The sequence below is a fragment of the Zophobas morio genome, unplaced genomic scaffold (assembly GCF_036711695.1).
Source record: "Zophobas morio isolate AGI-343-1 ecotype UQ-CSIRO unplaced genomic scaffold, CSIRO_AGI_Zmor_V1 ptg000030l, whole genome shotgun sequence".
Lineage (NCBI taxonomy): Eukaryota > Metazoa > Arthropoda > Insecta > Coleoptera > Tenebrionidae > Zophobas > Zophobas morio.
Window position 1 is genome coordinate 4,771,348 of NW_026972135.1, and position 15,658 is coordinate 4,787,005.

Sequence of the window (15,658 nt, forward strand, 5' to 3'; positions counted from 1 at the left end):
AACACAGTTTTGGGGAGGAGTGAATACTGACAAAAAATATTCATGGAATATGAATGGAATGATAAGTCACAAGTATAGTCTCATCCTATTTTGGACATTTTAGATAGGATTCATTTGGCAAAATTTTGGGCTGACGTCATCAATTTTTTTGGAGGGGATAAGTCAATTATTTTGAATAAATTTTATTATGCTTATCATATGTTTAAAACATCTGCAAGATTTCAAAGCATTCGGTTTTGCAGATTCAAAATTAAATTGTAGGTGAAACGAAGTTCACGGGGTCAGCTAGTGACATATAAAATTATTTCTTTAGTCGCAGCCATCAAAATAAATTTCGTTGTCCAAATTACTAAAGACATCTTGAAAAATTCGTTCGATGAGTGGATTTTTTTCCATTTTCTTTCTATCCATATCAGCGCGAATTTCCTTTTTCAGATCTTCGAGAGCGTTTCGAGTGTGCTCGAAACTTCCAAAACCTTCCATTATGTCTACAAAAAGTTTCTTATTTTCCGTATCCAGTGGTCTTTTTTTCAACAGATCTAACAATAAGATGGAGAATTAAGATCATCGTATGTATTTTGTATGAAGGATACCTAAAAGGCGACGGTCGTTGGGATGACTGCGAATGGCATGTATTACGGGGTAGCTAAATTTTCCCTCATCTAGATCATCGCAAAAAACGCGAACAGTTGCGTACTGGAAAACTGGTTAAAAAATTGAAAATTGTCAACAATTGTGTTACCTTAGTGTTGTGCAAGTTTATATAGTCGTTGTAAATCTGAAGAAAATAACATAATTTATCAACAACGCCAAAATTAAATTCAATTGTCTCTTTTTTGGCGAGCAATTTTAACAACTGGATTCCCCACATCACAGGATGGGAACATTCTGAAACAAAAATTGATAAGTATCTATTGTCATTTTATAAAAAAACAAAAAATATTTTTTATTTAAATCTAATAGTTTTTGTTTTTAACTCTATGCGGATTCAAAAACAACAAGTACAAGAGTATGTTACTGCAAATTTTGTAAAGGAAAAACTCATTTGAAACAAACGCTTAGCACGCTTCTACTTTACCATTGGATTTATATGTATAAAAGTGCAAAAAAAATCTTGTGGTCGTCATAATTGTAATAGAAATTTGAACTTACTGCCTCGAACTATAGTTCTGTAATCATCAAAGGTAGGACATTTTTGGATGTCTCTAAAGTATATTTCTAGTCCTTGTCCAGTGAAGGACTGAATACCCATATGAATAAAATGATCAACGGCGACATGCTAAATGAGAACATTCATACACAACACAAAGAAAAAAAAACACTTTTTACCTTCATCTTTTCTAAATAAGGTGTTAGAATATGAGACAATTTACAAGCCATATATACTACAGCTTGCACTGTCAGCGGAACTCCATAAACCTCGTGAGCTGAAGAAATTCCCCTACGAAGCTTAGTTTCGTCTACAAGGTCATCTACCACAATAAAAATATCGTACGCTGTATTTGAAAAATCAGCAACAATTTTTTGTGCGTCTTTGGGGCACTTGATCCAAAAATTATAGGAATGGGTGACTCGTTTCCAGAGATTCCGATTCTCTGAGCCAGGCTGTGAAACATGTATGATGGGTCGTGATAATATCTACAAGGTGTAGTCTGTTAATAGGGCACCAGGACTCATTTTGTGGGTGTGGATTACCTCTTCGTCCTGGGATTGGTGGTCAGACTTCGTTGCCATCTTAAGGAATACTGGTCTGTTTTCGTTTAAATCGCAAAATTTATATGTATGTATACCGTGCTGATGATTGTAAGTTAAATTAGAACAAGTTATAAACAGGGAATGAATCCAATTAAATAAAATATTATGGATTAATTTTTATACATACAGGGTCGCTAGAATGTATGGACACGACTAAATATCTTTAGAACCAATTTTACAAATCAACTGAAATTAGATACAGGGGTACAAGAAGTTGTGCACTGTCATATAATTAATGTATTTTTGAATAGAGCTTTTTTCTGAATTCAGTGATATCTTATTAGCAGTGAAATATGTTTTGCTGGTTGCAGTTAAAGTTTGTAAGGCTCGGCATTACTTATGGAACATCCTGTATAGTAGTGTCATTTAAAAAAAATCAAGTTGGCCTTGCATCTCGAAAATAAACGACGAATAATTGGACCACGACTTCTTGGACTCCTATACCTAATTTCAGTTGATTTGAAATAACCATTTCTGCACATTCTAGCGAACCAGTTATTTTACTGACCATGGAGCTGTCTGATTTTTGCAATTTCATATTTATTTTTAATATATTAATATACAATTTATAGAATCGGATTAATACGTCAATTTTCCAGTTATTTTGCATATATTATTTAAAGTAATATGGAAAATAAACACATAATTATTTGATGTAATGGTTATAACTGTAACAGGCAATGAATCGATGCTATTTCTACCTCTTTAATTTTACTGTATGATTAAAATTAACTATTTACGTACTTCGTTGTTTACATTGCAATTACTTCGAAACTATGTGAAACAAGAAGCCTTGGGTAGTAGCATTTATAAAAATAAGCATTTGTTTTTATAGGTAAGGTTAATCGTATTTGCTAAATAACTAACTATTAACTGTGTTATCCTGCACAATTTTCTGCAACACGTCAGCTCCAAAACTACCGAACTGATTGCTTCTGCAAGTAAAAAAGCACTACAGTCGTAGGTTTTACACAATAATTTTTCTACACCTGTACGTAAAAAATGTTAAGCTCGTTAGAAATATCTTATTTATTTATTATAATTAACGATAATTTAAATTTTTGTTACGTACTGTATTTTAAATTCGTTTTTTAGAAGGATATAGATAGACTTCTAACACAAGTAACTAAATACTTTAATAAATCCCCAGGAAGTATATTTTAGTCACAACCATCGTAATAAATTTCCGTTTCGAAATTATCAAATATATTTTGAAGAACTCGTTCCAAATATGGATTTTTCCCCATATTCATTTTATCTACGTCGGCGAAAATTCCATCTTTCAAGTCTTCCAGTACTTTTCGTGTATACTTGAAGCTTCCAAAACTCTCCAGTATGTCCACAAAGAGTTTCTTACTTTCTATATCCAGTGGTCTTTTTTTCAACAGATCTAATAATAAGTTGGAAAATTGAGAAAATAACATGTTAGGACGAAATATTTTATGTAAAGTATACCCAGAAGGCGATGATCTTCCGGGTGACTTTGAATACCATGAATTATGGGATAACTGAATTTTCCTTCGTCTAGATCATCACAGAAGACACGAACAGCAGCATACTAAAAAATATGACCATTTTTGTTTTTAATAAAAGTTGACATTATGTTTCCCTTTTTTTTTAATAAAAAATCTAAATGTGTAATGTATGTATTATATGAAGTATTTTCAGAAGCTGTAACTGGTTTGCTCACCTTAGGATTGTGCAAATTTATGTAGTCGTCATATATCTGAAGAAATTGACCCATTTTATCACAAAGGTCTGGATTAAACTCTATTTTGACATTCTTGGCACATAGTTTCAACAACTGGGTTCCCCATATAAAGGCATGGGCAGATTCTACAACAGGGATCTTTGGTACATTTATTTTTGGATGTAAGTCCTTTGTTCTTTGGACAAATTTGTATCGTATTAAAGGATTGACAGTAAACACACTTTTTAAATTCATACTTTCGAAAATGACATCAATTTTACATTTTTAAATGGAACACCCAGTATATTTTTTATAAATGAGGGGAATAATTGATAAAACAGTTATTCAGTAAATTTTGTCAAAAATTAATATTTTTTTGTGAAAATCTGGTGGCCTGAACTTAATATGTGAATATTCGGAATGTTTTTTTTTTCATTACGAAATATATTTAAATATACAACCAACGGGAAAAATACTTTTCGAAAAATGGAAAAACTGGAAAATCGAAATATCGAGAGATCGAACAATTGAGAGGTGAAACATCGGAATGTCGATAAAGCGAGAAATTGGGAAATAAAAAAATTGAAAAATTGGGAATTTGAAAAACTGAAAAATCGACGAAACAAAAATTTTCAAAATCAAAAAATTGAAAACCAAACAAACGAAAAATCATGAATGTCCGGAAATTTAAAACTTCCCAAAATCCAAAATGAAATGTCATAAAAATGAAAAATCGAAAACTTGAAAATACGAGAAATCGAAAAATCGAAAAGTCGAAAAATATATTTAAATCGAATAACCGAGGTGCCAATAAATGGAAACATCAAAAAATCGTAAAATCGAAAAATTGAAAAATTTAAAAAATTGGAAATTTAAAAATTTGTGAATTTCAAAAATTGACAACTCGAGGAATTGAAAAATTAAAAAATCGAGAAATCGAGAAATCGAGAAATCGAAAAATCTGGAATTTTAAAAACTGAAAAATTAAAATGTCGAAAAATTGAAAAACTAGGGCAATCCTATATCAATACAATGAAAAAAAAATTGGTCTAAAGAGTTTAGACAGTACTTCCCTCGCTGTCGGAAACTTGACGACTGCATGCCTATTGTGTTTTTTTTCTCATTACATTTTTGTAGTGGGAATTTAAAAAAAAATTGCGATGACGTCATCAACATTTTTGCAAGGACACGTATATCAGTTGGGATAGATGTAGTGTAATACTAAGAATAAAATTATTATATTCTCAAATTTTCGGGAAAATGAATTGGGTCGTTTGAATATTGATTTGTAATAATCAATAAAATAACGAAACAATTTACTCACGTATACCTACGTATCAGAGGCAACTGAAAATCGTGTATGTATAAACATTGTTAATTTAAGATGACAGGCGTAACAGCACACGTGAGAGCCAAACACAGAAACTGTAAACAAAACGACCGTCGGTTTTATTGCTTCGACTTCCGCTTATTATATAAAACATTGGGTTTTATTTTAATTCTTGACGGTGAAATTCACAATTGGTTGATTATAAACATGTCTATTTCACATTCGCGGAATCAAGTGAACGCATAAAACAAATGCAGGTCTGTAATGTTAAAGTCGATGTAAATAAGCGTGCTACCCTTATGTTTCAACCGAGTTTTTCCTTTAACAAATTTTGTGTCTACCAAATTGGGTTGGTTGGGGTGTAATACTAATAATAAGTGTTGCCTTTAATTTAATCAATAAAATAAATTGACTTCATTAATTTTTTTGAACCACCTCTTAAGAAAATCTAAAAAATATGAATGGAATGATAAATCACAAGTACAAACTCATCATATTTTTTGCATTTTAGATAGGATTTATTCAGCAAAATTTAAGGGTGACGTCATCAATTTTTTTAGGAGGGATGAACAAATACATTTTGAACAAAAGTTTACCATGCTTATAATAACTTTAAAATATTCCCAAGATTTCAAAGCATTCGGTTTTGTAATTCCTGATTAAATCGATAAAATAAATTCACGCCTTCATTAATTTTTTTGAGTCACCCTGCATATGCAAATCCAAAAATATGAATGGAATGATAAATCACAAGTACAGACTCATCATATTTTGTACATTTTAGATACGATTTATTCGGAAAACTTTTGAGCTGACGTCATCAGTTTTTTGTAGAAGATAACCAAATATATTTTGACTAAAAATTTATTATGCTCTTTATAACCTTAAAACATCTGCAAGATTTCAAAGCATTCGGTTTTGTAGTTCCTGATTAAATCAATAAAATAAATTTACGCATTCATTAATTTTTTTGAGTCACTCTGTATATGCAAATCCAAAAAATATGAATGGAGTGATAAATGACAAGTACAGGCTCATCATATTTTGTACATTTTAGATATGATTTATTCGGCAAACTTTCGAGCTGACGTCATCAAGTTTTTGGAGGGGATAAGCAAATATATTTTGACTAAACATTTATTATGCTCTTTATGACCTTAAAACATCTGCAAGATTTCAGAGCATTCGGTTTTGTAGTTCCTGATTAAATCAATAAAATATATTTACGCATTCATTAATTTTTTTGAGTCACCCTGTATATGCAAATCCAAAAAATATGAATGGAGTGATAGATCACAAGTACAGACTCATCATATTTTGTACATTTTAGATATGATTTATTCCACAAACTTTTGAGCTGACGTCATCAAGTTTTTGGAGGGGATAAGCAAATATTTTTTGACTAAAGATTTATGATGCTCTTTATAGCCTTAAAACATCTGCAACATTTCAAAGCATTCTGGTTAGCAGATTAAAAATTAAATTTCAAAATGTTGTTTTATAATTTTGATTTTTTTTCCAAAAATCAGGACGTTTCGGGTGAAAAGTCGATTCAGAGTTGTAAACTACATGTGTAGGACTATGTTATTTTATACAATTGAAAACCCATTTACTATGTACAATTTTGAAGTGACGTCATCGCTTTAGTGGTGGGGATGATTCGACAAATTTTGGTTAGCGTTTTACCATCTACATGATATTCTTAATATAAGTACAAAATTTCACAACAATCGGTCGAGTACTTTCGGAGATTATCTGTCTAATAAAAATCCGTGACAACAGACGGACAGACGGACAGACGGACAGACGGACGGACAGACGGACAGACGGACAGACGGACAGACGGACAGACAGACGGAAATGGGAGACCTATTTCTTCGTCTTCTAGGGGTCATGAAAGATCGAGAAAACGTAAAAGTAGAGAGTCGGCCGACGGACTCGATTACAATACTTCCTTTGCTTACGCTCGGGAAGTAAAAATACAAAATTTAAGAAATCGAAAAATTAAAAATTTAAAAATTGCAAAAACTGAGAAATCGATATGTCGAGGAATCGAAAAATTGAAAAATCAAGAATTCGAGATTATCAAAAAAATCGAAAAATTGAAAATTGGAAAAGTCGAAACCCAAAACTGAACAAACCGCAGAAATTGAAAAATCGAAAAATTGAAGAATCAAAAAACTGAAAAAGTCCAAAACTGAATTGAGGGAAAATTGGGAAATCGAAAAATTGAAAAATCCAAAGTTAAAAAAATCGATAAATCAAAAAATTGAAGAATGGAAAATTCCGGAAATCGAGCAATCAAGAAATCGAAACATCAAAATCTGGATAAATCGAGAAATAGGAAATTGAAAAATTGAAAAATCTCAAATTTTAAAAACTGAAAAATTAAAATGTCGAAATTGAAAATTTTCCAAAATTGAAATGTCACATAAATGAAAAATCGAAAAGTAGAAAAATATAAAAAATTAAATATAAAAGATTAGAAAAATTGAAATCTCGATATAACGAGGAATTGAAAAATTGAAAAAACGAAAATTTGAAGAATTAGAAAACCGAAAAGTTGAGAAATTGAAAAAGTTCAAAACTGAAATGAGGGAAAATTGAGAAATCAAAAAATTGAAAAATTGAAATTTCTATTTAAAAACTGAAACATTGAAAAACCAAACATCAAAAAATCGAGAATGGGAAATTCGGGAAGTCGAAAAATCGAAAAATTCAGAAATCGAAATAATTTAAAATGGAAAAATCGTATGGCTAAAAATTGGTAAAACGAAAAATTGAAGAATCGAAATCTCCATAAATCGAGAAATGGAAAACTGAAAATTCGAAAAATGGAGAAATCGAAAAATTGAAAAATTGTGAAATTGAAGAATGGAAATATGGCAAAGCCACAAAACTGATAAATTGAAGAACTGGAAATTTGAAAAACTGAAAAATCGACAAATCTAAATATTAAAAAGTCAAAAATTTTAAAAATCGAATAATTGAAAAACCCAACAAGCGAAATCCAAAAAGTGGAAAAATCGAGTGATGGAGTAATCCAAACATCAAAAAATCGGTAAATTAAAATACGATATATAGAAATTGAAAAGTTTCCAAAATCGAAATGTCCCAAAAATGAGAAATCGAAAACTTGAAAATACCAAAAATTGAAAAGTCGAAAAGTCGAAAAATATAAAAAACGAATAAATCGAAACAACAAAAAATCGTAAAATCGAAAAATTGAAAAATCAAAAATTGTAAAGTTTAAAAAATCGAAAATTTGAAAATATAAAAATTTAAAAATTAGAAAAATTTGAGAAATCTATATATCGGCGAATTGAAAAATTGAAAAATCGAGAATTCAAAACATGAAAGAAATGGAAAAATTGAAAATTTGAAAAGTCGAAAAATCGCAAAACTGAGAAATCGAAAGCCGAAAATTGAAAAAATCGCAGAAATTGAAGAATAAAAATCTGAAAAATTGGGAAATTTAAAAAGTCCAAAACTGAAATGAGGGAAGATTGAAAAATCGAAAAATTGAAAAATCGAAACTTCGAAAAATTGGAAAATCGAAACACCGAAAAGTGGAAAAATCGAAACATCGAAATATTTTTAAAAACTGAAACATTGAAAAACGAAACATCAAAAATCGAGAAGTCGAAAAGTCGAAAAATCGAAAAATTCAGAAATCGAAATAAGTTAGAATGGAAAAATCCGATGGTTAAAAATTGGAAAATTAAAAAATTCAAAGTTAAAAAAATTGGTAAATCGAAAAATTGAAGAATCGAAATCTCCCTAAATCGAGAAATAGAAAACTGAAAAACTGGAAATTTGAAAAACTGAAAAATCGACAAATCCAAAAATGGAAAAGTCAAAAATTTTTAAAATCGAATAATTGAAAAACCCAACAAGCGAAATCCAAAAATTCGAAAAATCGAGTAATGGAGTAATCCTAACATTAAAAAATCGGTAAATTAAAATGATAGAAATTAAAGTTTCCAAATCGAAATGTCCCAAAAGTGAGAAAAGGAAAACTTGAAAATACGAGAAATCGAAAAATCGAAAAGTCGAAAAATATAAAAAATGAATAAATCGAAACAAGAAAAAATCGTAAAATCGAAAAATTGAAAAAGAAAAAATTGTAAAATTTAAAAAATCGAAGAATTGAAAATTTAAAAATTTAAAATTTGAAAAATTGAGAAATCGATATATCGACGAATTGAAAAATTGAAAACTCGAGAATTCAAAACATGAAATAAATGGAAAAATTGAAAATTTGAAAAGTCGAAAGCCGAAAATTGAAAAAACCGCAGAAATTGAAGAATCAAAAATCTGAAAAATCGGGAAATTAAAAAAGTCCAAAACAGAAATGAGGGAAGATTGAGAAATCGAAAAATTGAAAAATCGAAACTTCGAAAAATTGGAAAATCGAAACACCGAAAAGTGGAAAAATCGAAACATCGCAATATTTAAAAACTGAAACACTGAAAAACGAAACATCAAAAAATCGAGAAATGGAAAAGTCGAGAAGTCGAAAAATCGAAAAATTCAGAAATCGAAATAAGTTAAAATGGAAAAACCAGATGGCTAAAAATTGAAAAATTAAAAAATTTAAAGTTAAAAAAAAATGGTAAATCGAAAAATTGAAGAATCGAAATCTCCATAAATCGAGAAATAGAAAACTGAAAAACTGGAAATTTAAAAACTGAAAAATCGACAAATCTAAAAATGGAAAATTCAAAAATTTTAAAAATCGAATAATTGAAAAACCCAACAAGTGAAATCCAAAAAGTCAAAAAATCGAGTAATGGAGTAATCCAAACATCAAAAAATCGGTAAATTAAAATATATAGAAATTGAAAAGTTTCCAAAATCGAAATGTTCCAAAAATGAGAAATCGAAAACTTGAAAATACGAGAAATAGAAAAATCGAAAAATCGAAAAATATAAAAAACGAATCAATCGAAACAACAAAAAATCATAAAATCGAAAAATTGAAAAATCAAAAATTGTAAAATTTAAAAAATCGAAAAATTGAAAATTTAAAAATTTAAAAATTAGAAAAATTGAGAAATCAATATATCGACGAATTGAAAAATTGAAAAATCGAGAATTCAAAACATGAAAGAAATGGAAAAATCGAAAATTTGAAAAGTCGAAAAATCGAAAAACTGAGAAATCGAAAGCCGAAAATTGAAAAAAAAGCAGAAATTGAAGAATCAAAAATCTGAAAAATCGGGAAATTTGAAAAGTTCAAAACTGAAATGAGGGAAAATTGAAACTTCGAAAAATTGGAAAATCGAAACACCGAAAAGTGAAAAAATCGAAACATCGAAATATTTAAAAACTGAAACATTGAAAAACGAAACATCAAAAAATCGAGAAATGGAAAAGTCGAGAAGTCGAAAAATCGAAAAATTCAGAAATCGAAATAATTTAAATTGGTAAAATCGTATGGTTAAAAATTGAGAAATTAAAAAATTCAAAGTTAAAACAAATTGGTAAATCGAAAAATTGAACAATCGAAATCTCCATAAATCGAGAAATGGGAAACTGAAAAATCGAAAAATGGAGAAAGCTAAAAACTTGGAATTTTAAAAACTGGAAAATTAAAATGTTGAAAAATTGAGAAATTAGGAACTCGAAACGTCAAATCAAAAAAAAATAATTATAAAATCCCAAAAAAATTGAAAAATTGTGAAATTGAAGAATAGAAATACATATTGCAAAACCACAAAATTGAAGAAGTGAACAATTGGAGCAAAATCAAAAATTTTAAAAATCAACAAATTAAAAAGCCGAACAAGGTAAATCCGAAAAGTGGAAAAATCGAGTGATGGAGTAATTCAAACAACAAAAAATAGATAAATTAAAATATCCAGAAATTGAAAAGTTTTCAATATTTAAATGTCACAAAAATGAGAAATCGTAAAATTGAAAAATCAAAAAATGTAAAATTTAAAAAAATTGAAAAATTAAAAAATTAAAGACTAGGAAAATTGAGAAGTGAAAAATTGAAAAATCGAGAATTCAAAGCATGAAAGAAATGGAAAAATTAAAAATTTGGAAAGTCGAAAAATCGAAAAACTACGAAATCAATAACCTGAAAAGTCGGGAAAAAAAAATCCGAAACAGAAATGAGGGAAAATGAAAAATTGGAAAATCGAAACACTGAAAATTGGAAAAATCGAAACATCGCTTATTTACTGAATGAAACATCAAAAAATCGAGAAATTAATTAGTGGAAAAGTCGAGAAGTCGAAAAATTTAGAAATCTAAATAAGCCAAAATGGAAAATTGAAAAATCGAAAATTCCGGAAATCGAGCATTAAAAAACTCGAAACAACGAAATCTGGATAAATCGAGAAATAGAAAATTGAAAAATCGAAAAATCTGCAATTTTAAAAACTGAAAAATTAAAATGTCGAAAAATCGAAAAATTGGGAAATCGGAAAGTTAAAATATTGAAAAATAAATTGAATATAAAAATCGAAAAATTAAAATATTGTGAAATTGAAGAATTGAACAAGTGTAAATTTGAAAAACTGAAAAATCGAACAAGGGAAATCCGGAAAGTCGAAAAATATAAAAAATCTAATAACCGAGGTGCCAATAAATCGAAACATCAAAAAATCGTAAAACCGAAAAATTGAAAAATCAAAAAATGTAAAAATTTAAAAATTAAAAAATTAAAAATGAAAAATCGATATATCGAGATTTTGAAAAATTGAAAAATCGAGAATTCGAAACATGCAGAATTCGAAAAATCGAAAAAACCAGAATTCGAGAAATCGACAACCCAAAACTGAAAAAACCGCAGAAATTGAAAATTCGAAAAATTGAAAAATCAAAAAACTGAAAAATCAAGAAATTGAAAAAACCCAAAACTAAATGAGGGAAGATTGAGAACTCGAAGCATCGAAATATTTTTAAAACCTGAAACACTGAAAAACGAAACATCAAAAAATCGAGAAATGGAAAAGTCGAGAAGTCGAAAAATCGAAAAATTCAGAAATCGAAATAATTTAAATTGGAAAAATCGTATGGTTAAAAAGTGAAAAATTAAAAAATTCAAAGTTAAAAAAAATTGGTAAATCGAAAAATCGAACAATCGAAATCTCCATAAATCGAGAAATGGAAAACTGAAAAATCGAAAAATGGAGAAATTGAAGAATGGAAATATGGCAAAACCACAAAATTGAAGAATTGAACTGGAAATTTAAAAAAGTGAAGAATTCAAAAATTAAAAAATAGGAGTACAAAATTTAAGATCTCGAAAAATTCAAAATTTAAAAATTTAAAAATTAGAAAAACTGAGAAATCGATATGTCGAGGAATCGAAAAATTGAAAACTCAAGAATTCGAGAAATGAAAAAATCGAAAAATTGAAAATTTGAAAAGTCGAAACATTGAAACCCCGAAAAATCGAAAAATCGGAAACCCAAAATTGAAAAAATCGCAGAAATGAAAAAATCAAAAAATTGAAGAATCAAAAAACTGAGAAATCGAGAAATTAAAAAAAGCCCAAAACTGAATTGAGAAATTGAAATTTCGAAAAATTCGAATATCGAAATACCGAAAAATGGAAAAATCCAAACATTGATATATTTAAAAACTGAAACATTGAAAAACGAAACATCAAAAAATCGAGAAATCGGGAAATGGAAAAGTCGAGAAGTCGAAAAATCGAAAAATTAAAAAATCGAAATAAGCCAAAAGTGGAAAATAAGGTAATTAAAAATTGAAAAATTCAAAATCAGAAACTGAAAAATCGACAGTTCCGGAAATCGAGCAATCAAAAATCAAAACATCGAAATCTAGATAAATCAAGAAATACAAAATTGAAAAATCGAAAAATGGAGCAATCGAAAGATCTGGAATTTTAAAAAATTAAAAATCAAAATGTCGAAAAGTTGAAAAATTGGGAAATTGAAAAATAGAAATACATATTGCAAAACCACAAAATTGAAGAATTGAGCATTTGGAAATTTGAAAAACTGAAAAATAGACAAATCTAAAAGTAGAAAAATCCAAAATTAAAAAAAAATTGTAAAATTTAAAAAATCAAAAAATAAAAAATTTAAGGACTAGAAAAATTGAGAAAACGATATATTCAGGAATTGAAAAATTGAAAAATCGAGAATTCAAAACATGAAAGAAATGGAAAAATTGGAAGTTTGAAAAGTCGAAAAATCGAAAAACTGAGAAATCGAAAGCCAAAAATTGAAAAAATCGCAGAAATTGAAAACTTGAAAAACTGAAGAAGCAAAAATCGGAAAACTCGGGAAATTAAAAAAGTCCTAAACAGAAATGAGCGAAAATTGAAAAATCGAAAAAATTGAAAAATCGAAACTTCGAAAAATTGGAAAATCGAAACACCGAAAAGAGGAAAAATCGAAATATTTACAGACTGAAACATCAAAAAATCGAGAAATCAAGAAATGGAAAAGTCGAGAAGTCGAAAAATCGAAAAATTTAGAAATCGAAATAAGCCAAAACGGATAAATTGAAAAATTCAAATTTAAAAAATTGATGAATCGAAAAATTGAAGAATCGAAAATTCCGGAAATTGAGCAATCAAAAAATCGAACGAAATCTGGACAAAATATTGAAAAAAAAAAATTAAATACAAATATCGAAAAGTTGAAATATCGTGAAATTGAAGAATTGAACAAGTGTAAATTTGAAAAACTGAAAAATAGGAAAATAAAAATTTTAAAAATCGAAAAATTGGAAAATCGAACAAGCGAAATCCGAAAAGTCGATAAATCTAGTGATGGAGTAATCCAAATATCAAAAAATCGAAAAAATTAAATATAAAAATTTCAAAACCGAAATAAAAAAACTGAGAAATCGAAAAATTGAAAAATCGAAAAGTCAAAAAATGGAAGTAAAAAATAACAAAAATTAAAAATCTAGAAACGGAAAATTGAAAAATCGAAGAACTGAAAAAATTTAAACCTTGAATGATCGGCAACTCTAGAAACGGGACGATCAAAAAGTCAATTAATAGGAAAAACTGAAACAGAAAAACTGAGAAATTGAAAAATTGAAAAATATAGAAATCGAATTCAAAAAAACGAAAAATTGACTAATTGAAAAATAGAAGAACGAAAAACTGAAAACAACGGAACTTTGAAATGTCGACAAATCGAGAAAATCAATACGTCAATTAATCGAGACATTGAGAAATTGAAACATCTAAAATTTATAAACGCCAAAAATTGAAAAATTAAAAAGTTTAAATATCGAAAAATTGAAGAAAAATTAAAAAGACCTAAAACTGATACATGACAAAATTAAGAATTCGAAAAAATTAAGAAAGCAAGAAATTGAATTTGAAGAGTCCAGAAATTGAACAACCGAAAAGCTAAAAAATCCCAAAACTGAAAATTCTAGTAATCGAAAAATTTTGATATCTATAATTTTGATTTTTTTTCCAAAAAACTCGATGTCTAGGATAAAATTCATAACGGATTCATAAACCACAACATTTAGAAAATTCTAATTTACAGACAGAAATCGGAGACCACGTTTCTCGTACTCTAGAGGTCATGAAACGTCGAGAAAACATGAAAGGGACAGGTCACCCGATGAACTTACGCTCAAGTTTCATTAAAAAAAAAAACAAGTTGGTGCCATTTCCGGTTCTACCGGGAGTGATAGTAAGAAAAAAGTTATACACAAACAAACTATTAAACAGTAAAATTTTGAACTTACTGTGGTGCAGTATCACATTGTAATCATCAAATGTAGGACATTTGTCGATGTTTCTATAGTGTATTTCAAGCCCTTGTCCAGTGAAGAAATGAATACCCAACCTAATGAGATCATCAAGAGCTATGTCCTAAACAAAAACGTTTTGGTTTGTGATCAAAATATTTGAAGAGGAAAAACAGCATTACCTTATTATCGTCTGCATAACTCAGTAAATTTTGAAATAATAAAATTCCCCTGTATATAGTAGCACGTACGCTCAGTGGAACCCCATAAACCAAATGGGCTGCAGGAATTCCTCTGCGAAGTATTGTTTCGTCCAAAATATCGTCCGACCTAGGAAAATACGAAAAAAAAAATGAGATAAATGAACTTACAACAGATTTTAAGCTTACACGACAAAAAGATCTTGGAATCCATCTCCAACTTCGATAAATGTTTTCCGTGCATCTTTGGGGCACTTAATCCAAAAATTAAAGGAGCGGACGAACTGTTTCACAATGTTGCGGTTTTCTGGCCCAGATTGGAGAGTGTGTAAAATAGGTCGTGCTAAAATCTGCAATCAAGAAACAAAAGAAAATGAAACCGACGACATAATATTACATTTGTGGGATTACCTCTTCATCCATGTCGATTTTGCTGATTGTTGTCATCTTCAACAAATTCTGGGTGTAAGACGTTTATTTGTATGATTATAGGATTTATCTAGAAGATTTTAGGATGCACGTCATCAAATTTTTAGAAGGGATGAATTAAAAACTGTTGATGTTTAACCAATTTCTCGCCTAAGAAATCAATAACCAAACATTTATTTTTATTTTTATATCGACTACTAAGAATGCAAAATGCGATAAGAGTAATATATAGTTTCAAATTATTTAAACAAGCATGGAGTTTCAACACTTGCCTCTATTTTAACAACACCACCATTTATGGCACAACTTATTTGAAGACTCTGGGCTCTATTTCCTCCTTTGACCATTTATAACTGTATACCCCTCCAAAAAAGGTGTCTTATCAAATTTGTTTACCAGACGTAGACGTAAATCTATCTATTTCTAGGTTGTAAAATTGTTTATTTCGCTTCAAACGAGGTAATAACTCACTCAAATTTTGAAGTATTCATAAATAAAACGTTCTTTTTCCAAAGTATTTAAATAAAAGTGTTAAAATATAAACCT

The 15,658-nt window shown here is 28.7% G+C and overlaps 2 protein-coding genes across 3 annotated transcripts; both read right to left on the reverse strand.

The window, feature by feature from the left end:
- Positions 1–243: 243 nt before the first annotated feature.
- Positions 244–1,846, reverse strand: LOC135139024 (terpene synthase-like). Its single transcript, XM_064069092.1, has 6 exons — positions 1,696–1,846; positions 1,330–1,638; positions 1,153–1,279; positions 743–888; positions 594–696; positions 244–539 (listed from the first exon to the last, which is right to left on the reverse strand). Exons 1-6 carry the CDS (start codon positions 1,732–1,734, stop codon positions 310–312), a joined length of 954 nt encoding a protein of 317 aa, XP_063925162.1. The 5' UTR covers positions 1,735–1,846; the 3' UTR covers positions 244–309.
- Positions 1,847–2,872: 1,026 nt separating this feature from the next.
- On the reverse strand, positions 2,873–15,424 carry LOC135138998 (terpene synthase-like). 2 transcript variants are annotated; one of them, XM_064069061.1, is made up of 8 exons: positions 15,385–15,424; positions 15,095–15,182; positions 14,873–15,033; positions 14,666–14,813; positions 14,481–14,607; positions 3,446–3,591; positions 3,211–3,313; positions 2,873–3,145 (listed from the first exon to the last, which is right to left on the reverse strand). In XM_064069061.1, exons 2-8 carry the CDS (start codon positions 15,128–15,130, stop codon positions 2,916–2,918), a joined length of 951 nt encoding a protein of 316 aa, XP_063925131.1. In that variant the 5' UTR covers positions 15,131–15,182; positions 15,385–15,424; the 3' UTR covers positions 2,873–2,915. The 2 variants fall into 2 exon arrangements, with proteins under 2 accessions (XP_063925131.1, XP_063925130.1); XM_064069060.1 differs by having other exon boundaries at positions 15,095–15,262.
- Between the last annotated feature and the right edge of the window lie 234 nt (positions 15,425–15,658).

Excerpts from the sequence above, each read along its gene's own strand:
- LOC135139024 (XM_064069092.1), bottom strand. The coding sequence starts at position 1,734 with ATGGCAACGAAGTCTGACCACCAATCCCAGGACGAAGAG. Across the intron at positions 697-742 it reads TAAACTTGCACAACACTAAG|TACGCAACTGTTCGCGTTTT; the intron begins GTAACACAATTG and ends CCAGTTTTCCAG. Across the intron at positions 540-593 it reads CAACGACCGTCGCCTTTTAG|ATCTGTTGAAAAAAAGACCA; the intron begins GTATCCTTCATA and ends TCTTATTGTTAG.
- LOC135138998 (XM_064069061.1), bottom strand. The coding sequence starts at position 15,130 with ATGACAACAATCAGCAAAATCGACATGGATGAAGAG. Across the intron at positions 3,592-14,480 it reads CAATGTGATACTGCACCACA|AATCTGCCCATGCCTTTATA; the intron begins GTAAGTTCAAAA and ends TCCCTGTTGTAG. Across the intron at positions 3,314-3,445 it reads TAAATTTGCACAATCCTAAG|TATGCTGCTGTTCGTGTCTT; the intron begins GTGAGCAAACCA and ends CATATTTTTTAG.